Raw genomic sequence first — 25,019 nt, forward strand, 5'->3', positions numbered from 1 at the left:
GGTCTTAATCTGTTGTCCAGGCTGGAATGCAGTGATGCTATCGCAGCTAGAACTCCTGGGCTCAAGCAATCCTGCCACCTCAGCCTCCCAAGTAGCTGGGATTACAGGCATGTACCACCATGCCAGGCTATTTTTTTAAAATTTTTTGTAGAGATGTGGTCTCACTGTGTTGCCCAGGCTGGTCTGAAACTTCTGGGCTGAGGAGATCCTCCTGCCTCAGCCTCGTAAAGTGCTGGGATTACAGGCATGAGCCACAATGCCCAGCCTATCCCTTTCTGTTCAATCTTTTCACCCCATCCATTCCCAGAGACAATCATTTTCTAATCTCTGTCACCAGAGTTCAGCTTTGTATCTTTTTGGAATCATTTTGATTGATTTATACAGTATGTATTTTTTTTAATTTATCTTCTTTCTCTTTCTTTTTTTTCTTTTCTTTTTCTTTTTTTTTTTTTTTTTTTTTTTGAGACAGTCTTGCTCTGTCACCAGGCTGGAGTGTAGTGGCACAATCTCGGCTCACTGCAACCTCCGCCTCCCGGGTTCAAGCCATTCTCCTGCCTCAGCCTCCCGAGTAGGTGGGACTACAGGCACGCAGCACCACACCTGGCTGATTTTTGTATTTTTAGTAGAGACAGGGTTTCACCATGTTGGCCAAGCTGGTCTCAAACTCCTGACCTCAAGTGATCTACCCATCTTGGCCTCCCAAAGTGCTGGGATTACAGGCATGAGCCACCACACCTGGCCATATCCATCTTCTTGTGCTCAACAAAATGTCTTCTAAAATTTATCCATTTTGTTGCAACTTTTAGTAGTTTCTTTTTTATTGCTGATTAGTATTCCATTGTATAACTATACTTATACTATAATTTGTTTATTCATTCTCTTGTTAATAGACCCCTGGAAGTTTCCCTAACCTGTTAGGAATAAGGGTAATCTTTGCCAACATTAGATGCTGTCAGTCTTTTTTAAATTTTAATTTATCTTAATTGGATTCTAGATAATCACTTTAAAATGTTGATTGTTCACATGTCTCTTACCCTTTTGTGTAAGGACTCCACTAGGAGCTGAAACTGATCCTAATCTCTGTATTTTGTGCCTGTCAATATGTACAAGGTACATTTGTTGCTTAGTATGAACTGAATGCTGAACAAATGATAGATCTTTGTTTCCATTAGCACTGAAAATAGATGTTCTTTTGGGTGGGGGCTGGGGACAGGCTTCTCACCAAATATTTTCCTCCTGATCTCAGTGTTTTTAGTGAGTTCTGACCTTAGATTTCAAGCATCTAGAGTAGGCTTGGTCTTACATATAGATGTAGTAAGACAACTAGATGTATGTTATGATTACGGGGTTCCTGGAAGTCCTTTCCACTCATCCCTAAACATTTCCCCCATATTGTCCCTTCATTGGATGTCATCAATCCGGATCTTCACAATAGCCAATGCCTTCTTGGTTAACTGACTTCCTTTCTTAGAATGGAAGGGTTGCATCAGTGGGATGACACCATGATGACTATTCTCAGTCTGTGCCACCTTAATGTGGTCTGTCTTACTGTGGTCCCTTTTCCCTAATAAGTGAGATGGTGCCATTTATGTTTACTGAATGCCTTAGGCACTTTTACTAGATGAGGATGGTTAGTGCTATAAATGGGTAAAAGCTTTATTTTCCTGTGTGTACGTGCCTGGGGTGAGGGGAGTGAGGGTGGAGGGTGGATGGTGGGCCGAAAGGAGGAAAGGTGGTGTTACAAAGCGAGGTTTTGGACAGTGAACAGAAGGGCATTGGGGACTAGCAGAGACACTATAGAAGAATCAGAAATATCTGACATTGACTGAGTTAGGAGGCAGAAAGTAGGAAAAAAATTGGCAGATTTAACTTCATAATATTTTGCTTGGGCTGCCTCTGTACACCTGCCTCCGTATGCCTAACGAAGTCCCCAAGATGGCACAGCATGTTTTGCAACAGTGTTTTGTTATTACTGCACATCAAACAGTTGATGCTAATTGTGAATTAACCTTGGCTTATTTAAAGATTTGGCTATTGTGAATTAATGTTATTGTAGTACTTGGAATGGCTCTGATAATTTTTGATAGTCATTCCTGGGATTACAAGTTTAAGAGGCTCCTCTTCTGCTTTTCATGATGTTATCACCTTCTTTTCTGTTAAGGTAAAAAAAAACTTGGGAGTGTCAATTACCAGGTCATAAATAGAAATTGAAGTTATAACCCAATTGTTTTAGATGAAAATAAGATAAAAGAATATTCATGTAATATCCAAGAATTAGATTGAAAAGAAAGGGATCCTGTAACCAAGGAGAGAAATGATTTTGTAATACCCCCTGCATATTTTTCTTCTGAAGGTTGAAATTTATCACTTTCCCTGATGGTTGTCAGGATATCTCTACTTCTTTAATTCATAACAAGAATCTGATGCATCTTGACCTAAAAGGGAGTGATATAGGGGATAATGGAGTAAAGTCATTGTGTGAAGCCTTGAAACACCCAGAGTGTAAACTACAGACTCTCAGGTAAGCTTCGAATTGTTTTGTCTTGTTTTGTTTTTATAATTGATGCTTTTGTCTATCCAAGTAGACTCTTACAGCCTGGATTTGCTATTCATAGGACCGGCTTAAATCTACTTTCATGATATGGGGTAGCAAGCATCTGTAGAATCAAGCTGATTTCATCCTGGTAGGACTTATCATTCCTCCCATCTCCCCAGGAAGATTTCTCATTGTGTAGTTCTCTGTGTCTCCATCTCCTAAATCTGCTGGTGGTGGGAATAAGAGCAGATTCAGAATTATAAATATTTAACACTTCTAATATTTAAGTGCTGGAATAGATTTGTTGTATCTTTGAACTCTCATAGAAAATAATACACTGGGGGATGTTCTTTAATGTAACTGGGGGCAGTGCTGGGGCAGACTCACTTTTATTTGATTTTTGTTGGTGACTCCCCTTCAATTTAGAACTGCGACTCAGTGACCAGCCCAGAAGGCTGAGAAAGAAGAGCATGGAAATGGTCCTCTTTCAAGGTGCTTGCTGGCTACCACACACTGTTGATCTGAGTGGTGACTCTTCTTTGGCCGATGAAAGTGAAACGATTAGCAATCATACTGTTCTCCACGTTGTGTGACAGGTTTTAAGAAAGATCTTATTTTTCAATGAAAGGCAATGAAATAGGTTTCTGACAAAACCAGACAAAACAAATAGTTACAGTAAGTTTTGCATTAGAAGTTTTTATAAGCCCTGGACTCAGTTCAGGGTGGCCAAGACTGAAGCTTGATGCATGAAGGGCCAAAGTAGATCTGTATTTGTAGGAAGCAAATTATAATCCAGGTGTAGGAAAAATAAATGAAGTGTGGCACAAGACTTTCTTTGACATTTTAAAAACTCTTATCAGTTTTTATAAGATGGAATTCACTTACAGCATATCTGGAAAGTTGTTGGATAATTCTCAAACATAGGTTGAGTTCAGTTGTTAGGAGGCCAGGTCAGAGTAAAGGTTTTACCTACTAAGCAGTTTTAAGATATTATGAGGCATTTTCTGTAACCTACATATCTAGTCTGAAACTCAGGTAAGAAGTACGTCACTGTTTCCTATATCTAAAAATAAAATGTATTAGTAGCAAAAAGCTGTTAAGTTGAGGAAAAGAGGAAAGATGTTTTCTTACAGTGGGAGCTGTGGATCCAAGACAAGAAAAGCTTGGTGCTTGACAGATCAGTAGGACTTGATAAGATCCCTTCCATTTGAGGTTTGAGTAATGTCGTCCGCTGGTAAGCCTTGATACAGACCAAGTTGCCAGGATTTCAAATAGGAAACCATCATTCTGGGTCAACTAGTAGGGCTCCTTGCAACAGTAAATACAATGCTTTGGCAAAAGTCATCAGAGCTTTGTAATAATCTCATACTCCATTATGTGGGACTGCATGTTCCCCCAGTGTGGATGGCCACTGAGGAGCAATCAATGGTCCTATTAACATTTCATGTGGGAGAAGGTCCAGTTTTCTGTTTGCTTCATATCTCATGTTATAAGAGCCATGGGTAGTATGAATGTCCTCATTAGTTTGGTTTGTGTATAGACCATGTGCAAGTTTTTAGAATTGCATTTTGATGTTATACTCTCTCTGTAGATGTGGGCAGTGTCGATACATCAGTAGGACTTTGCCAGTCTGTCTTGCAACATATGATCCCCAGTGATTGTTAGAACTTGGCTAATTTATAAATAAAATACCTTCTAAAACTTTAAATTGCTCATATGAGCCCCTGTACATGAACATACTGAAAGGATACATAATCGCTAATTTTCTTCTTTCTTTTTTTGAGACAGAGTCTCGTTCTGTCACCCAGGCTGGAGTGCAGTGGTGCGATCTCGGCTCACTGCAGCCTCCACCTCTGCCTCCTGGGTTCAAGCGATTCTCCTGCCTCAGCCTCCTGAGTAGCTGGGACTACAGGCCCATGCCACCATGCCTGGCTAATTTTTGTATTTTTAGTAGAGATGGGGTTTCACCATGTTGGCCAGGATGGTCTCGATCTCCTGATCTTGTGATCCGCCTGCCTTGGCCTCCCAAAGTGCTGGGATTACAGGCACGAGCCACCGCACCTGGCCCATAACCACTAATTTTCATGAGAATGCTTTACTATAATATTTACCCAAGGCCTCCCTCAAGAAGAGGAGAAAGATCTATTCTCTTTGTCTTGATAATTTTTTTCCCCATTATAGGCCTTATAATAGGTCTTAAAATATGCTTTAAGGTAAGCTCTTAAAATTTGCTGAGCAAGGAGAGACCAAAAACAAAAACAGAAACCTTGGCATAGTCCAATAATTTCTGATTGTGCCCAGAATCTCTTCTTAGTTTGCATATGCTCTGCCATTGGGGCTTTATAAGCAAGGTAAGGGAATGATTGTTGCTTCCACAGAACAGCCACCTGAAGGGTACCAAAATGGCATATAAATGCAGAGCACTCTCTATATCTTCATAGACTTTGAATTAGAAGACTAATATTTCAGAAGGGGGGCATCTAGAATAGTTAGATAAGGCCGGGTGTGGTGGCTCATGCCTGTAATCCCAGCACTTTGTGAGGCTGACAACCTTGGATCACTTGAGGCCAGTAATTTGAGACCAGCCTGGCCAACATGGCAAAACCCCATCTCTACTAAAAATACAAAAACTAACCGGGCATGGTGATGTGCACCTGTAATCCCAGCTACTCAGGAGGCTGAGACAGGAGAATTGCTTGAAACCTGGGAGGCGGAGGTTGCAGTGAGCCAAGATGGCACCACTGCACTCCAGTCTGGGCAACAGAGCAAGACTGTGTTTAAAAAAAAAAAAAAGAAAAAAAGAAAACAAAGCTGGCTAAGAGGAACTTGCCTGAGAATGGCAAATATCCACAGCTGTGTCTCATTATCAACTAGAGTAAAATATTACTTAACAGGTAGATAGCATATGGACCAATAGAAATTTTTGCTTCTTCAGGAGTGAGGAAACTTTGTGGCTCAATACAGTTGTTTATAATCATGAAATGTCTAATGAATCATCATAAATGTAAACAGAATTTGGAGAAATGAGAATACACCATTTAAAACCAGAGGTTCTGCCACCTGGGAAGACTACCAGGAAGCAGAGACTAAACTACCAGTCCTCTTCTCCATTCAAAAGTTTCTTTTATTCATTAATAAACCATGATATATATGTATACACAGCTTCATAATCATACCAAAAAAGTTTAAGTGAACTATCCTTTAAAGGCTGAGACCATAACTTTTTGAACAAATAATATTGATTATGAGACAGTATATTGATTATTGCTGTCTTTATTTTAATATGAAGAACAAATTGTGTGGTAAGACTGTAATTTATTTTCCCACTTTGAAATTAAACCTCTCTAGAAACATTTAGATAAATTATAAACTAATCTTTAAAATACCGTATTACTTCAACATTTCAAAATCAGTAAGTTTGGAAACTGTATTTAAGTTAATATTAGGAATAATATAACCACTGTTGATAACTAACAATATAGCCAAACAATGTGATACCTCAAAACTTGACCCAGATAGTATAAAATATTTATAATCTTGGCTGATTCCCAGATTTACAAGCTTCCAGTTTATAAAGATGCTCGTCATTTAGTTAACTCATTTAAATCATATGTATATATATACACTTTAAAATATTAGTGTAAGTAATATGTCTACAGGAGAATTGTAGGATACTTAGGAAATTATTTAATTTAGACTTCTCATTAAAGAAATACAGAACCTTTTGTGGTCTAAAAAGCCGTCATTTGTATTTTTTTCTGAGAGGATTTTGTATTTTTTTTACTTTCACTTTTGTATTTTCAATTTTTGTAGGTACATAGTAGGTGTGTATACTTATGGGTTACATGCAATATTTTGATACAAGCATGCAATGCATAATAATCACATCAAGGTAAATGGGGTATCTATCACCTCAAGCATTTATTTATCCTTTGTATTAAACAATCCAAGTATACTCTTAGTTATTTTTAAATGTACAATTATTTTTTACGTGAGTCACCCTGTTGTCCTAGCAAATACTCAGTCTTATTCATTATTTCTAACATTTTTTGTACCCATTAACCATTCCCCTCTTCCCCTCGTTCCCCCACTATGCTTCCTAGCCTCTGATAACCATCATTCTACTCTCTGTCTCCATGAGATATCTCCATATTTTCATTTTTCACTCCCACAAATAAGTGAGAACATGGAAAGTTTGTCTTTCTGTGCCTGGCTTATTTCACTTAATATAATGATCTCCAGTTCTATCCATGTTGTTGCAAATGACAGGATCTCATTCTTTTTTACGGCTGGATAGTACTCCAGTGTGTGTATGTACCACATTTTATTTATCCATTCACCTTTTGATGGACATTTAGGTTGCTTCCAAATCTTGGCTATTGTGAATAGTGCTGCAGTAAACATGGGAGCGCAGGTATCTCTTCAATACACTGATTTTCTTTCTTTTGGGTATATACTCCACAGTGGAATTGCTGGATCATACGGTAGCTCTAGTTTTGGTTTTTTTGAGGAACCTCCAAACTGTTCTCCATAATAGTTGTGTTAATTTACACTGCTACTAACAGTGTATGAGGGTTCCTTTTTCTCCACATCCTCACCAGTATTTGTTACTGACTGAATTTTGGATAGGTCATTTTTACTGGAGTGAGGTAATTTCTCATTGTAGTTTTGATTTACATTTCTCTGATTATTAATGATGTTGAGCACCTTTGCATATGCCATTTGTGTGTCTTCTTTTGAGAAATATCTCTTCAGATCTCTTGCCCATTTTAATTGGATAATTAGATTTTTTTTCCTGTAGTGTTGTTTGAACTCCTTATGTAATATATTCTCGTTATTAGCCCCTTGTCAAATGGGTAGTTCGCACATATTTTCTTCAATTTTATGGGTTGTCTGTTCACCTTATTGGTTGTTTCTTTTGCTGTGCAGAAGCTTTTTAACTTGATATGATCCCATTTGTCCATTTTTGCTTTGGTTGCCTATGCTTGTGGGGTATTACTCAAGAAATCTTTGCCCAGTCCAATGTCCTGGAGCATTTCCCCTATGTTTTATTTTAATAGTTTAATAGTTTGAAGTCTTAGATTGAAGTCTTTAATCTACTTTGGTTTGATTTTTGTATATGTTGAGAGACAGGAGTCTAGTTTCCTTCTTTTACATATGAATATCCAGTTTTCCCAGCACCATTTACTAAAGAGACTGTCCTTTCCACCATATGTGTTCTTGGCACCTTTGTCGAAAATGAGTCCACTGTAGATGTGTAGGTTTATCCGTGCATGTTGTATTTTTATTTATCATTGTGGTAAAACCAAAATCTCAAATTACAGAGCCAATTAATTTATGTGATGATTCGCCTTGGTTTAGAATAGGCCCATGAAGCCTATCCTCTTAGTGGAAATGCTCCTTCTCTTGGCAATATCATTCCTCTGTCACCTGCAGTACATTTATATTGATCCTTAGAAACAAAAAGCTCCTGCAACCATATAGCTTCAGCAACAACTCTCCTGTTATCTCTCAATTTCTAATTCATATCAGAAAAATAATCTCATACTCAGAAAACAAAAATAAATTACGAAGTTCTTGAGCAACCTGGAAATTACACAGCAGACATTTTCAGAAGGGAAAAATACATTCACGCAGCATCTTTGAGTTCCTGGGAGTTCATCTTCAGGAGTTAGCAGTTCCTCTTTATTGAGGAATAGCCCCTTTTTCAGGTAATGGCAGTTTTCTGATTCTTGTTTGCTAGCAGGACAGGAGAACTTACTCCAACAGGGCTCAACTCATAAAGAAAGCTCCAGCGTCTTGCATCCGTTAAAATCCTACCCTGACCAACTCTCAAAGCAGAGCTTATTCTAGGTAGATGGAACATGGGTTCTCTAAGTCAACAGCATCTGTACCATCTTATGGACCTATACCCAATAACAGCTGGTCAGTGCTACAGATAGCAAGCAATAAGGACAACAAAAACATTTATAACTTGCTGACTTTTAAGGAGCTTTGGGCTTTGGAAATTTTTGCCAAGGATGTTGTTTTGGTAGCACTATTAAGAGGAAGTCATGCAGGCTCTTAAGAAGGAACTAAATATAAGTGATAAGCTAATCTGTCTCCTGTTTTGCTGGCTTATATTTAGGGGTCAGTTTGGAGCCATAATCCTCAGCTTTTGGCTTCCCTTTTGATTGAATCACTGGTGATTGATGTTATATATTAATACAGGTGAGAAAAAACCTCCAAACTCTAGAAAACTAGGAAAGAGTTATATTTTTTATTACTTTATACATGTGAGAGGAGAGTGTTAATGATTTTTTTTCTGATTTGAAAAAATCTTTCCAATATTTATAAAATTTAGGAATTCAGAAATATCAATGTGAATATTACAAGAGTGACACAAAGTAAGACAATTGATAAAAAGTACAGACTTAATAGTAGGTAAGGGTTGTTTTCACAAGGCATAGCAATAATTTCTAAAGTCCAGGTATCTTATAAGATTTCATTATTATAATAAGACAAAATCATTCTTATAAAAGATTTTCTGATTTGTAATACTCTCTTTTTTGCAGCTGCAAGGGAAAGAGGGAGCATTTTATTTTAATGAGGCTAAGATTTCATACATAAAGAGTTAGGCAGTCCCATAGCTGAAATTCTATTAGCACTAATACAAAAAAAAAAAAAAAGAAATCTCAAGAAACTCATAATATGGGAAGGATAAGAGAAAATGAACTATCAAGCATTTAATATTTATATCTACAGTTAGAAACATTTAAAAATGTTTTCAGTACCATTTTTCCTCCATAAGTGGGATATATTTTCTTTCATTTTTGTTCTGTTTTGCTTCCAAGATTTGGAAGCAACCTAAATGTCCATCAAAAGGTGAATGGATAAAGAAAATGTGGTACATATACATTTGTGTCCAGAAACTTCCAAGTAATTTTTAACTTAAGGTGATTATTAGTTATGGGTTAGTGCAAAAGTAATTGTGGTTTTGGGCAAGCTGAGCTTTTTCAGCCTTAGGCCATGTTCTAGGTCATCTATTAAGATTTAATTCTGGGCTTAGGAGGAAGCTTCTCTGTTCCTTCCTCTATAGACCCTGATTTTGATGACGAGAAACAATTCTTGAGTGACTCAAGTTGGTAAGTCTTTGATTATAAAGGAATACCCAGAGAAATTCCAAATACCAGAAATGCTGCTGCTGCTGCTGCCTGACTCATTACAAAGGGTTAGTATTACTCCCGAACATGTACAAGGCACAGGTTGTCTCTAAATATGAGTCTCTCTACATGTACTTTTTCTGTTTCTCTTCCTTTTAATCTTTAGAAACAATTTTGTTTTATTTATGATTTACTTATTGTTTTTCACTCTTAAGGACTGGATTCGTCAGAAAACACGGGCTCATGAATAAATGAGCTCACGGGAGACACAGCTTTTGCTCCCAACTTCCTGTCCATTTCTGTTCTGTTTCAGAAGTCAGAGTGTAGAATACAGTCATCCTTCACGCCATATCTTCCAAGTTGTAGTTAGCAGAAATTCCTCCCAGACTAAAAAATATTATCATTTAAAGATATTTTTGAATGCTCTCAAATGTATTTTCATAGGGAATTAAGGGGATGGGAATGTGATAAACAATCTCCTTCCCTTCCCTCCTTAACTCTGTCAGAGCCTTACGCTTTAGTTAAATAACTTTTCTGTGTAGAGAAGTTGGATTTTTCAGGCAAGATTCCAAAGATTAGGAAACTTCCTACCTTCGGGATCGGTAGGTGTTGGTTGTAATTATTCTCTAAGGAGTGGTCATTCCTGCTTTTCTGTGTTGTTTTCCAGGCTGGAATCTTGCAACCTAACTGTATTTTGTTGTCTAAATATATCTAATGCTCTCATCAGAAGCCAGAGCCTGATATTTCTGAATCTGTCAACCAATAATCTGTTGGATGATGGAGTGCAGCTTTTGTGTGAGGCCTTAAGACATCCAAAGTGTTATCTAGAGAGACTGTCGTGAGTGTTTCTGTTTTGTTTTCTGTAGAGTCATTTTGCTTGGTTCTGTGTAGCTTAATTGTGATCTGATAGGGAAACTGCTTGGGTCTTGGCACTAACTGGCTTGTTTGTCAATTCTGAATAAGCTCTACATGCATCCCCCTTCTCTTCCTCTACTTCCCTCTCTTTTACTTCACTTTTAGACCTATCATTTTTTTCTGATTGACCTCTTTATTTTCATTCTTTTCCAAGCTTCCCCTCTCCCCTTCCGTGTTTTGTTTCGTCATATCCTGCATACAGCTGCAATGGAATTCGTAATTTAAATAGGTTTGTTGAGGTTAATTTTATAGTTGAGGTATGGGGGTTATAAGTGCCACTGATCTCCCTGTGAAGGAGAAGAGAAGCATGGGCTTTGGGAATTGACAGATCCCTTCTCATCTCTTTCTCTTTCAGCTTAGAAAGCTGTGGTCTCACAGAGGCTGGCTGTGAGTATCTTTCTTTGGCTCTCATCAGCAATAAAAGACTGACACATTTGTGCTTGGCAGACAATGTCTTGGGTGATGGTGGAGTAAAGCTTATGAGTGATGCCCTGCAACATGCACAATGTACTCTGAAGAGCCTTGTGTAAGTGTCTTCAAGTTTTTATCCTTAATATATATTGTACATTTTGAAATATGTTTAAAATAGTAAAATATTATGAACACATTCTGTCCCTTGCTTTTTCCCTGTTACCCTTAATGAAGAAGGTGGAAGTGATATTAATAATTGCCATTTATTGTGTCCTAACTCTACTCTGGATCTTGTTTTAAACATGCTTAATCGCAAAATAGTACCCGATGGTGTCAAATTGACCACCCAATTTTGAGGGGCCTCACTCTACAGGTGAGGAATGTGAGCCTTAGGGAGATAATGCACCTTGCTTAATATCTCACAAGAAAATGATGAATTTAGAACTAAAGCCTACCACCTATCCTAGTCTATGATCTGAGCTCAGAACAGAAATATAGCACTCTGTTGTATGTCTGAATCACATTGTGATTATTCTGCTCATTTTTGTTAGATAATTTTCTAAACATTGAATTAATAAGCCAAGGTTTTAATTTGGCCAAATATGGTTAAATTGCCTTCCAGATAGATTATTTATATTCCCAGCAGCAGTCTAGGGACCTGCACTTTAACACCCTCATTGGACATCTACAATCTTTTTGACCTGTATTAATTAAATAGTTGAAAAGTAACTTTTAAAGTAATTTAAATCTTGACCATCTTTTCAAATGTTTTTGGCCTTTTATATTTAGGAATTTCCTCTTCATGGGCTGTTTTTTCTGATGTTTTCTATTATGTATATCTTATAGTTATTAATATCACATATTTTATTATTTTTTATATATTACAAATAATTTTCTTAGCATGTTGCTTTATTTCTAACTTTCTTTATGGTCATTTTTAGAATAGATAAGTTTAAAATTTTTTGTGATGTCAAATTCTGCCTCATGACCTCAAGGAGTTTGGAAGTACCTTTCTTTTAAAAAAAATACACATATGTCATCTCATACTCTTCATGGTTTAATTTTAACATTTACATGTTAAATTATTCCAAATTTATTTTGTTATAAGGCTTAAACTTATTTTCCCCCATATATCAGATCTATTGTACAAAAGCAATAATGGCATAATATGGATTTTCCTTACTGTTTGAAAATGCCGCTTCTATTACGTACAAAGAGTACTTACTTTATTAAGATTACTCTTATTCTACTCCATCTGCCTGTTCTTCTAGTCGATGGAGCTTCTTCTACAACAGAGTACTATGTATATGTGTAATGTAATGAGGTTAGCATTTAATTTATTGTAAGAAAAATGCTGAAGAATATGAATCTAGTTTGTAGCCCAATTTGATGTATATCTGTTTCCCAAGTGAGATAGGCTGGCAGTGAGGGTGTTTCATCTGAGATGGAATGTTGGCAAATAGATAAGGGATCAAATCATGAAATCTCTTCAGAGAAAGAAATCTCTGGACAGTAGAGCAATGATTCCATCTTTCTTCACATTGTCCTTCCTGTAGGCTGAGGCGTTGCCATTTCACATCACTTAGCAGTGAATATCTGTCAACTTCTCTTCTACACAACAAAAGCCTGACGCATCTGGATCTAGGATCAAACTGGCTACAAGACAATGGAGTGAAGCTTCTGTGTGATGTCTTTCGGCATCCAAGCTGTAATCTTCAGGACTTGGAGTAGGTTTTCTGTTGCTTTACTTTTGTGTAGTTTCAACAACAGAGTGTCTGGGGAGATACTGAAAGAAAGGCTGAGAACCGAGTATCTATCAGAGAAAAGAATATAAAGCTGATTTTCCCTCTTTCTTCTGCCTGAGACAAGCTGGGGAAGTCTGCTCATCAGATTTTTAAAAATAATTACCATAGTAATTCTAATAAACTTTCCTCAGGTAATGAGGACCAGAGGCATCAGGCTGAACAGTGGCCATTTTATTCTTTCCTTGGTTGTGCCCCAGTGAATCTACTGTGTGTCCTCTACTTTTAATCCAGAAGCTAAAATTGTTCTCTACTAGTTTTTCTCTCAGATTTATATTTAAACTCAGGTTTATAATTAGGTCAACTTTCAAAGAAATTGGGAAGGAGATTTTTACAGTATCCTACAATCTATTGCTGAACAGTAGCCATTTTATTCTTTCCTTGGTTGTGCCCTAGTGAATCTACTGTGTGTCCTCTACTTTTATCCATGAAGCTGAAATTGTGCTCTACTAGTTTTTCTTTTAGATTTATATTTAAACTCAGGTTATAATTAAGTCAACTTTCAAATAAATGGAAAGGGGATTTTTAACAATATCCTACACATTTTTAAACTCCAACCATTTTCATTAATATTATGTTTTCTCAGTCTATGAGCAGATATGCATACATATCCATTGCATGTGCATACATAATTGTGATTGCTTTATGGACATGATTTGGGGTTTCCTTTTCACTTGATAGTATTTCAGAAATACATTTATCAAGGTGTGCATGCTGAGAATAAAAAAAATACATTTAAATACTTATTTCAAATTATCTTCTTGATTATTTTAATGACTGTATGGTATTTAGTATTTCATTGCATAAATACTTTGGCCAGCATGAATCAAAACAGAGGCGTCACTTAGCAACCTCAGCTCACTTTCCTACCAGGGACTCCCAAGTGACCAGTAACTTTTGTGAGTCATTAATGGTCTAACCCCAACATAGTTTTTTAGAGCTTTAAAATCAAGCTCTTTGGTTGACCCAGAAGTATTTGTCTTGACCAGACTGACTCATGATAACTAAACTTCCAAATGAGTTTAATAATTTAATGTGACACCTATAAACACAAGGCAATTACACTGTAGGGTTCAATAAATACGTTTACTTACTTTAGGAAAATGTAGATGACATGGGTTACTGTGTGATTCTCTGGAATTTCATTGATCATTATTCAACTGGAAGACAAAGTTTTACTTAATGGATGTTGTTAAATCCAATGTCTTCATTTAACTACAGACGTATAATTTCTAAGTGACCTATATACCCAAGGTCTTTGCTAGCCCACTTTCTGTCCTTAGCATTGCTGTAAACAAAGCTGTACTTTCTTAATTACCTTCCAAAGCCTCTATGCAGACCATGTCAATTCTCTTAACCAATATTTTCAACCAATATGAACTAGATGCTGAGGGAACTAAAAGTCACTAAGGTGATGCTTTTGTCCCCAAATAACATAAAATGCTGATAACAGGGAAATAAATATAAAGCAAATTACAATATATTCCATACGTTGTTATAAGGATATGACAATAGTCTCAGGGATTGAGGCTGGGACTTCTCAGTGGAGACAGAGTTACTTTAGGCTAGAGAAATGATGAAGATTCTGTTATGTGGGGATATGCTAAACAGAAGGAAAGGAGAGAGAATAGAAGAGAAGCAACAACAAATATAGTTTAGTTGGAGAAAAATGCATGTGTATGGTTAGAGAATAATGTGGGGACAAAATATGGAAAGAGAAAGCTTGAGGCCAGATTGTGAGTGCTCTTGAATACCATGCAAAGGACCTGGAATAAATATCTTTTTATATGTAGCTTTCTTCTTTGAAGATAATACTTTGAGATAGATTCCAGGAAACTTTTTTCACTTAAAGATATATTAAAAACTGAAAGCACAGAGATCTATTGGTTCCTTGGGAAAGTTTATATTCATTTTTTTAAGTATTGGTAAAAATAAATGTTTATACCCTTGATTTTTAAAGCTCTGTAGATAACCTGTTTGTGGAAGAAAACAGTTTTACCTGCTGGTTTCTTCTGCTCATTAAGAAATCCCATCATTTTTACTGATAAATTAGACCCTCCCATGTATGTCCTGGATTGTAGATAGAAAAGAGTGAGAAAAGAGGTTCAAATACCTGGGTATATCTCCTAGGAAGAAACTTATTTAACCTCACAATGGAAGGATTCGCTTTTCCTATTGTAATTCTTACAGATTGATGGGCTGTGTTCTCACTAATGCATGTTGTCTGGATCTGGCTTCTGTTATTCTGAATAACCCAAACCTGAGGAGCCTGGACCTTGGGAACAACGATTTGCAGGATGATGGAGTGAAAATTCTGTGTGATGCTTTGAGATATCCAAACTGTAACATTCAGAGGCTCGGGTGAGTTCATAGTTTTCCATTAGGAAAATGATGCCTATTTGGTAGCTAGTATAGCTAGAAGATATTTAGTGTATGGAGAGAGGATAAAAACTAAATGGGGCTAGAAGGTAAGTTACTTTCAGAAATAAGAATCTAAATTTCAAATAAATGGATCAATGTACTGCATGTTCTTTAGTATAGAAGCCATATTTCACATTTCTTTGTGTCCCCTTTAGTACCTTGGACAGATACTTAGTACGCAAATGGTACCTGGTTTGGGTCTTCATGTTCTGTCATCCTTCAGATAGTCCACTTGTCTTTGAATTAATTTTTTTTATCAAATTGAAGACTTTTACTAATTATCTTCTATCTGTAAAACACTATGTTCTTAAGGAGCTTGTAATAAAATCACATTCTGTGTTGTGGACATTTCTTATGTTCAATTCTGTGTTTAGATTTTTATTTAATTTTGAACTGATATTGGCTAGTACATTTTCACTTATACAACATGAATTATTGACCTCAGGGTCAAGAATTGTGCTCTATGTGTGGGAAGCTCAGACATGATGACATGTGTCATCCTTTAGAAATTTAACAGTCTTCCAGAGAAATCTCCCCTGACTCTTCCAAGAAAATGAAGCTGTTATATTTCCATTGACTATATATTTTTATAATAGCAATGATGATGATGTAACTGTTAGGTCTGAGATTTAATTTTATCCTACTTACAACCTAATAAATTCACCGGTTACTGTTTCATGGATGCTGGACAAAAAACAAAACCAAACCCACAAGACTCTTATGAGAGACAAAGGACTTTATTGCTTGTAGCAGGGCAAGAGCATGAGTATTAGCATGTTTGCGTCAGTTCCTCTTGTCCCCCGAGTCTCACAGGGCTGATGAAGAGGGTCCAGATGGATGCCTGCACATGCAACATTGAGACTGAGAGACCTAGGATTTTACAGGAGGCAGTAATAAGCCTGCTGTTTGTCCCTCAAGGTTGCTCATTACAAACACAATCCTGGAAAATGGCCCAGGTAAAGCGTTGTCAGGGCCTTGCATTTTTGTTAGCAAACATGTAGCAGAGAGAAAGACCTATGGAAGAATATCTCCCCAAAATATCTACCCCTTGTTTCTACACAGTAAAATCTTGGCTTCTGGTGAATTTTCACATAAATATGCTACTCCATTGGCCACTCTGATTAACAGAGACTAGGACCAAATCTGTTCAGTTAATCTCATCTACCATTTAATTAAGGCCACTAATAACAAAACTCCAAGCATGTGATGAGCCCAACTTGTAGTATTGATTTCAAACATTCCCACAGGGGTCTGACTCAGTCAACTGAGTAAGTCCCAGGAAGGACTACTAGGTCTTTTATGCTTTAGAACCCATACAAGGGAGTCTAAAATGAGCTGCCATTCTTTGGTGTCACTGGCAATAAATAAACAAAGATGGGCCAAAAGCAGCCCTCCTCCCCAGTAAAGAGACAGTTAGCAGTCCACTCTTCCCCACATGCAAACATGTAACTGAAAGGGGTAGAGGTCACTCTAATTTTGGATTTGCTGTTATATTTTATTTGGTTAGCCATTGCACTAGTTTGGTTAAGCCAGGTAAGCAGTCTCACTGGTAGTTGTAGCTTCCTCATTCTCATACGTGGTATGGTCCAAGGCTGTTCTAGCATCAAGAGAAGCTTGCAGATTTGTATCGAATTGAAACAAGGTTGTGCTAGTGATTGTGTTTGTATACATATGATAAGGTTCCACATTAGGAGGTTGCTATTGATGGCATCAGGCACAGCAAAGTAGTTCAGGACCTGCTATGTCTACATGAGATTTTCTATTTTCATAGTATATAGACAGGCATGACAAACCAGGCCGAGGGTAAGTCTGTCAGCTGCAGTTGCTGCTTAGACTCCACAGACCACATAATTATTTTGCCAGGCCAAGGTGTTGGATCTAGGAGAAAAAAGAGAGAGTGAATTATTCTCCTCACTCTCCACACCTCCAGGTTCTAAAGTGTTCCATTCCAAATATTGTTGCTGCTCTTCCCCTACACCAATGAAATCAGTTTGTGCCATCCCAGTGGCTAGAACTTCACCTATTCTCCAATTATCCTTTACTTGGATGGAGACCTTTGGTCTGGAGGAATCATACAAATGGGAGAGAGAGAAAAGCATCTTTACAATATTTACAGAAACCCATTATATCTTATACATTATATACCAATTCTATATTATCTGAATATCAAAGGCAAATTAGGAAGCTTTGGAGCCTCTAATCTACCTTTTAAAAATATAGGTAGCTGTAAAGTTCAATTTTATAATTTTCCTATATACTCTTTTTTTTTCCAGCAAAAAGTATTGAAATTTTTCTCCCCTCTGCTTGGTAGGGACATCTTTGTTATAAACCACATTTTCATTGGTGCGTGGATCTGTTCCTGGGTTCTGTTTTCCTTTCCACTGACCTGTTTGTAATTCCCAGTTCTAACAATGCTGTCTTAATTAATATAGCTCTATAATAAGCCCTGATACGCACTACAGCAATTCTTCCCATCTTCTTAAAGAGAATTTTGGCTCTACTTCCCCTTTACATTTGCAAATAAATTGGAAATATCAACTTATCAAGTTACATACATATGTACTGCCCCCCAACCTACCTATATGTTGGCGTATTGAATTGAATTGCATTAAATCTATCAGTGAGTCTCCTGATACACCAAAAAGACATATCTCATTTATTTAGGTCTATCAATAAAGCTTAGTAATTTTTTCTTGAGTGGTCTTGTATTTTGTTACTGGTTAACTTTATTCCAAAGTGCTTACTATATTTCATGCTGTTGTAAATGATTGTTTTAGTTATTTTTTCGTTGTGTTTATACATAGAAACATAGGAGTTTTTAAAGTTGGTTTCTTATCCAATAGCCTGCCACATTCTCTTGCTTATTCTAGTTGCTAATTTGTAGATACTTTTGTATTTTTTAGGTATGCAATCACATCATTTGGGAATAATAAAATGTAGTTGTTTTTTCCTTTTCTGTTATTATATTCTTTTTTCGTTTTTTTACATGCCTTAGTAACTGTTAATATATGTGATATAATGTTAATATGTCTGGCGATAATGAACTTTCATATGTTGTTCACAATGTTTAAAGCACAACCTCAGTGGTTCACCAATTTATCAATTTAAGGAAATTGCCTTCTACACCTAGTTTTCTAGGAGTATTCTTTTTCTTTTTTTTAATTATACTTTAAGTTCTGGGATACATGTGCAGAATGTGCAGGTTTGTTACATAGGTATACACGTGCCATGGTGGTTTGCTGCACCCATCAACCCATCATCTATATTGTTTTTCTCCTAATGCTATCCCTCTGCTAGCCCCCATCCCCCAACAGGCCCTGGTATGTGATGTTACCCTCTGTGTGTCCATGTGTTCTCATTGTTCAACTCCCACTTACAAGTGAGAATATGGGATGTTGGATTTTCTGTTCTTGTGTTAGTTTGCTGAGAATGATGGTTTCCAGCTTCATCCATGTCCCTGCAAAGGACATGAACTCATCCTTTTCTATGGCTGCATAGTATTCCATGGTGTATATGTGCCACATTTTCTTTATCCAGTCTATCATTGATTGGCATTTGGGTTGGTTCCAAGCTTTTGATATTGCAAATGGTGCTGCAATAAACATACATGTGCATGTGTCTTTATAGTAGAATGATTTCTTATCCTTTGGGTGTATACCCAGTAATGGGATTGCTGGATCAAATGTTATTTCTGATTCTAGATCCTTGAGGTATCGCCACACTGTCTTCCACAATGGTTGAACAAATTTACACTCTCACCAACAGTGTAAAAGTGTTCCTGTTTCTCCACATCCTCTCCAGCATCTGTTGTTTCCTGACTTTTTAATGATCACCATTCTAACTGGCATGAGATGGTATCTCACTGTGGTTTTGATTTGCATTTCTCTAATGGCCAGTGATGATGAGCTTTTTTTCATATGTTTGTTGGCCACATAAATGTCTTCTTTTGAGAAGTGTCTGTTCATATCCTTTGCCCACTTTTTGATGGGGTTGTTTTTTTCTTGTCAATTTGTTTAAATTCAGATTCTGAATATTTGTCAGATGGATAGATTGCAAAAACTTTCTCCCATTATGCAGGTTGCCTGTTCACTCTGATGGTAGTTTCTTTTGCTGTACAGAAGCTCTTTAGTTTAATTAGATCCCATTTGTCAATTTTGGCTTTTGTTGCCATGGCTTTTGGTGTTTTAGTCATGAAGTCTTTGTCCATGCGTATGTCCTGAATGGTATTGCCTAGGTTTTCTTGCAGGGTTTTGATGGTTTTAGGTCTTATGTTTAAGTCTTTAATCCATCTTGAATTAATTTTGCGTAAGGAACGTATAATGCGTAAGGAAGGGGTCCAGTTTCAGTTTTCTGCATATGGCTAGCCAGTTTTCCCAACACCATTTATTAAATAGGGAATCCTTTCCCTATTGCTTGTTTTTGTCAGATTTGTCAAAGGTCAAATGGTTGTAGGTGTGTGGTGATATTTCTGAGGCTTTTGCTCTGTTCCATTGGTCTATATATCTGTTTTGGTACCAGTACCATGCTGTTTTGGTTACTGCAGTCTTGTAGTACAGTTTGAAGTCAGGTAGCGTGATGGCTCCAGCTTTGTTCTTTTTGCTTAAGATTGTCTTGACTATACGGGCTCTTTTTTGGTTACACATGAAATTTAAAGTAGTTTTTTCTAATTCTGTGAAGAAAGTCAGTAGTAGCTTGATGGGGATAGCATTGAATCTATAAATTACTTTGAGCAGTATGGCCATTTTCATGATACTGATTCTTCCTATCCATGAGCATGGAATATTTTTCCATTTGTTTGTGTCCTCTGTTATTTCCTTGAGCAGTGGTTTGTAGTTCTCCTTGAAGAGGTCCTTCACATCCCTTGTAAGTTGTATTCCTAGGTATTTCATTCTCTTTGTAGCAATTGTGAATGGGAGTTCACTCATGATTTGGCTCTCCGTCTGTTATTGATGTATAGGAATGCTTGTGATTTTTGCACATTGATTTTGTATCCTGAGACTTTACTGAAGTTGCTTATCCTTGAAGAATTTTGCCAAATGTGATGAATCACATCGATATAATATGCATTATATCAACCTTGCATTTTTGGAGTAAAACCAACTTGGACATATCTCCTGTGTACATTGTGTAATTTACTTTGTTAATGTTAATATTATTGACAGCATTTAACCATTTTGTTCATAATGGAGATAGGTTATAATTTCTTTTGCAGTCTTCATCAAGTTTTTGTGTCAGAATTACAGTATTTTCATGAGTTCAGGAGTGTTCCTTATCTTTTAGTTTCCTGAGAAGATTTTTGTAAGATTGGAATTATTTCTTCTTTGAATTTTGTAACAATTTCTGGTGAAGCTGTCTAACCTGGAGTTTCTTTGTATGTAGGATTTTTGACTTCTGATTCAATTTTTTAAATAATTATTTAGGTTTTCTCTTTCTCATAGAGTACTTTTTAGTAAGTATATATTGTTGATTTTATCTATTTCATCTAAATTTTTTTTTTTTTTTTTTTTTATTTTATTTTATTTTTTTTATTTTTTTATTTTTTATTATACTTTAAGTTTTAGGGTACATGTGCACATTGTGCAGGTTAGTTACATATGTATACATGTGCCATGCTGGTGCGCTGCACCCACTAACTCGTCATCTAGCATTAGGTATATCTCCCAATGCTATCCCTCCCCCTCCCCCCTCCCCACCACAGTCCCCAGAGTATGATATTCCCCTTCCTGTGTCCATGTGATCTCATTGTTCAATTCCCACCTATGAGTGAGAATATGCGGTGTTTGGTTTTTTGTTCTTGCGATAGTTTACTGAGAATGATGGTTTCCAATTTCATCCATGTCCCTACAAAGGATATGAACTCATCATTTTTTATGGCTGCATAGTATTCCATGGTGTATATGTGCCACATTTTCTTAATCCAGTCTATCATTGTTGGACATTTGGGTTGGTTCCAAGACTTTGCTATTGTGAATAATGCCGCAATAAACATACGTGTGCATGTGTCTTTATAGCAGCATGATTTATAGTCATTTGGGTATATACCCAGTAATGGGACGGCTGGGTCAAATGGTATTTCTAGTTCTAGATCCCTGAGGAATCGCCACACTGACTTCCACAATGGTTGAACTAGTTTACAGTCCCACCAACAGTGTAAAAGTGTTCCTATTTCTCCACATCCTCTCCAGCACCTGTTGTTTCCTGACTTTTTAATGATTGCCATTCTAACTGGGGTGAGATGATATCTCATAGTGGTTTTGATTTGCATTTCTCTGACGGCCAGTGATGATGAGCATTTTTTCATGTGTTTTTTGGCTGCATAAATGTCTTCTTTTGAGAAGTGCCTGTTCATGTCCTTCGCCCACTTTTTGATGGGGTTGTTTGTTTTTTTCTTGTAAATTTGTTTGAGTTCACTGTAGATTCTGGATATTAGCCCTTTGTCAGATGAGTAGGTTGCGAAAATTTTCTCCCATGTTGTAGGTTGCCTATTCACTCTGATGGTAGTTTCTTTTGCTGTGCAGAAGCTCTTTAGTTTAATTAGATCCCATTTGTCAATTTTGGCTTTTGTTGCCATTGCTTTTGGTGTTTTGGACATGAAGTCCTTGCCCACGCCTATGTCCTGAATGGTAATGCCTAGGTTTTCTTCTAGGGTTTTTATGGTTTTAGGTCTAACGTTTAAATCTTTAATCCATCTTGAATTGATTTTTGTATAAGGTGTAAGGAAGGGATCCAGTTTCAGCTTTCTACATATGGCTAGCCAGTTTTCCCAGCACCATTTATTAAATAGGGAATCCTTTCCCCATTGCTTGTTTTTCTCAGGTTTGTCAAAGATCAGATAGTTGTAGGTAAGCGGCGTTATTTCTGAGGGCTCTGTTCTGTTCCATTGATCTATACTTCTGTTTTGGTACCAGTACCATGCTGTTTTGGTTACTGTAGCCTTGTAGTATAGTTTGAAGTCAGGTAGTGTGATGCCTCCAGCTTTGTTCTTTTGGCTTAGGATTGACTTGGCGATGCGGGCTCTCTTTTGGTTCCATATGAAATTTGAAGTAGTTTTTTCCAATTCTGTGAAGAAAGTCATTGGTAGCTTGATGGGGATGGCATTGAATCTGTAAATTACCTTGGGCAGTATGGCCATTTTCACGATATTGATTCTTCCTACCCATGAGCAAGGAATGTTCTTCCATTTGTTTGTATCCTCTTTTATTTCCTTGAGCAGTGGTTTGTAGTTCTCCTTGAAGAGGTGCTTCACATCCCTTGTAAGTTGGATTCCTAGGTATTTTATTCTCTTTGAAGCAATTGTGAATGGGAGTTCACTCATGATTTGGCTCTCTGTTTGTCTGTTGTTGGTGTATAAGAATGCTTGTGATTTTTGTACATTGATTTTGTATCCTGAGACTTTGCTGAAGTTGCTTATCAGCTTAAGGAGATTTTGGGCTGAGACGATGGGGTTTTCTAGATAAACAATCATGTCGTCTGCAAACAGGGACAATTTGACTTCCTCTTTTCCTAATTGAATACCCTTTATTTCCTTCTCCTGCCTGATTGCCCTGGCCAGAACTTCCAACACTATGTTGAATAGGAGTGGTGAGAGAGGGCATCCCTGTCTTGTGCCAGTTTTCAAAGGGAATGCTTCCAGTTTTTGCCCATTCAGTATGATATTGGCTGTGGGTTTGTCATAGATAGCTCTTATTATTTTGAAATATGTCCCATCAATACCTAATTTATTGAGAGTTTTTAGCATGAAGGGTTGTTGAATTTTGTCAAAGGCTTTTTCTGCATCTATTGAGATAATCATGTGGTTTTTGTCTTTGGCTCTGTTTATATGCTGGATTACATTTATTGATTTGCGTATGTTGAACCAGCCTTGCATCCCAGGGATGAAGCCCACTTGATCATGGTGGATAAGCTTTTTGATGTGCTGCTGGATTCGGTTTGCCAGTATTTTATTGAGGATTTTTGCATCAATGTTCATCAAGGATATTGGTCTAAAATTCTCTTTTTTGGTTGTGTCTCTGCCAGGCTTTGGTATCAGAATGATGCTGGCCTCATAAAATGAGTTAGGGAGGATTCCCTCTTTTTCTATTGATTGGAATAGTTTCAGAAGGAATGGTACCAGTTCCTCCTTGTACCTCTGGTAGAATTTGGCTGTGAATCCATCTGGTCCTGGACTCTTTTTGGTTGGTAAACTATTGATTATTGCCACAATTTCAGCTCCTGTTATTGGTCTATTCAGAGATTCAACTTCTTCCTGGTTTAGTCTTGGGAGAGTGTATGTGTCGAGGAATGTATCCATTTCTTCTAGATTTTCTAGTTTATTTGCGTAGAGGTGTTTGTAGTATTCTCTGATGGTAGTTTGTATTTCTGTGGGATTGGTGGTGATATCCCCTTTATCATTTTTTATTGCGTCTATTTGATTCTTCTCTCTTTTTTTCTTTATTAGTCTTGCTAGCGGTCTATCAATTTTGTTGATCCTTTCAAAAAACCAGCTCCTGGATTCATTAATTTTTTGAAGGGTTTTTTGTGTCTCTATTTCCTTCAGTTCTGCTCTGATTTTAGTTATTTCTTGCCTTCTGCTAGCTTTTGAATGTGTTTGCTCTTGCTTTTCTAGTTCTTTTAATTGTGATGTTAGGGTGTCAATTTTGGATCTTTCCTGCTTTCTCTTGTGGGCATTTAGTGCTATAAATTTCCCTCTGCACACTGCTTTGAATGCGTCCCAGAGATTCTGGTATGTTGTGTCTTTGTTCTCGTTGGTTTCAAAGAACATCTTTATTTCTGCCTTAATTTCGTTATGTACCCAGCAGTCATTCAGGAGCAGGTTGTTCAGTTTCCATGTAGTTGAGCGGCTTTGAGTGAGATTCTTAATCCTGAGTTCTAGTTTGATTGCACTGTGGTCTGAGAGATAGTTTGTTATAATTTCTGTTCTTTTACATTTGCTGAGGAGAGCTTTACTTCCAACTATGTGGTCAATTTTGGAATAGGTGTGGTGTGGTGCTGAAAAAAATGTATATTCTGTTGATTTGGGGTGGAGAGTTCTGTAGATGTCTATTAGGTCCGCTTGGTGCAGAGCTGAGTTCAATTCCTGGGTATCCTTGTTGACTTTCTGTCTCGTTGATCTGTCTAATGTTGACAGTGGGGTGTTAAAGTCTCCCATTATTAATGTGTGGGAGTCTAAGTCTCTTTGTAGGTCACTCAGGACTTGCTTTATGAATCTGGGTGCTCCTGTATTGGGTGCATAAATATTTAGGATAGTTAGCTCCTCTTGTTGAATTGATCCCTTTACCATTATGTAATGGCCTTCTTTGTCTCTTTTGATCTTTGTTGGTTTAAAGTCTGTTTTATCAGAGACTAGGATTGCAACCCCTGCCTTTTTTTGTTTTCCATTTGCTTGGTAGATCTTCCTCCATCCTTTTATTTTGAGCCTATGTGTGTCTCTGCATGTGAGATGGGTTTCCTGAATACAGCACACTGATGGGTCTTGACTCTTTATCCAACTTGCCAGTCTGTGTCTTTTAATTGGAGAATTTAGTCCATTTACATTTAAAGTTAATATTGTTATGTGTGAATTTGATCCTGTCATTATGATGTTAGCTGGTGATTTTGCTCGTTAGTTGATGCAGTTTCTTCCTAGTCTTGATGGTCTTTACATTTTGGCATGATTTTGCAGCAGCTGGTACCGGTTGTTCCTTTCCATATTTAGCGCTTCCTTCAGGAGCTCTTTTAGGGCAGGCCTGGTGGTGACAAAATCGGTCAGCATTTGCTTGTCTGTAAAGTATTTTATTTCTCCTTCACTTATGA

General features: G+C 37.1%; 1 protein-coding gene across 8 annotated transcripts in view; it reads left to right on the plus strand.

Annotated features, from left to right (window-relative positions):
• The window catches only part of NLRP14 (NLR family pyrin domain containing 14), a 123,164-nt gene that overhangs the window by 26,854 nt on the left and 71,291 nt on the right, over positions 1 to 25,019 (plus strand). For 5 of the 8 annotated variants that reach the window (XM_063782681.1, XM_054661996.2, XM_063782678.1 and 2 more), the window contains exons 6-10: positions 2,354 to 2,521; positions 10,346 to 10,516; positions 10,949 to 11,119; positions 12,561 to 12,731; positions 14,997 to 15,167. In XM_063782681.1, the coding sequence (XP_063638751.1) occupies positions 2,354 to 2,521; positions 10,346 to 10,516; positions 10,949 to 11,119; positions 12,561 to 12,731; positions 14,997 to 15,167 (852 nt within the window). The remainder of the gene's footprint in view (positions 1 to 2,353; positions 2,522 to 10,345; positions 10,517 to 10,948; positions 11,120 to 12,560; positions 12,732 to 14,996; positions 15,168 to 25,019) is intronic. The other 3 variants (XM_063782682.1, XM_063782683.1, XM_054661997.2) reach the window with 1 other exon arrangement.

This window comes from Pan troglodytes, chromosome 9 (assembly GCF_028858775.2).
Source record: "Pan troglodytes isolate AG18354 chromosome 9, NHGRI_mPanTro3-v2.0_pri, whole genome shotgun sequence".
Taxonomy (NCBI): Eukaryota; Metazoa; Chordata; class Mammalia; order Primates; family Hominidae; genus Pan; species Pan troglodytes.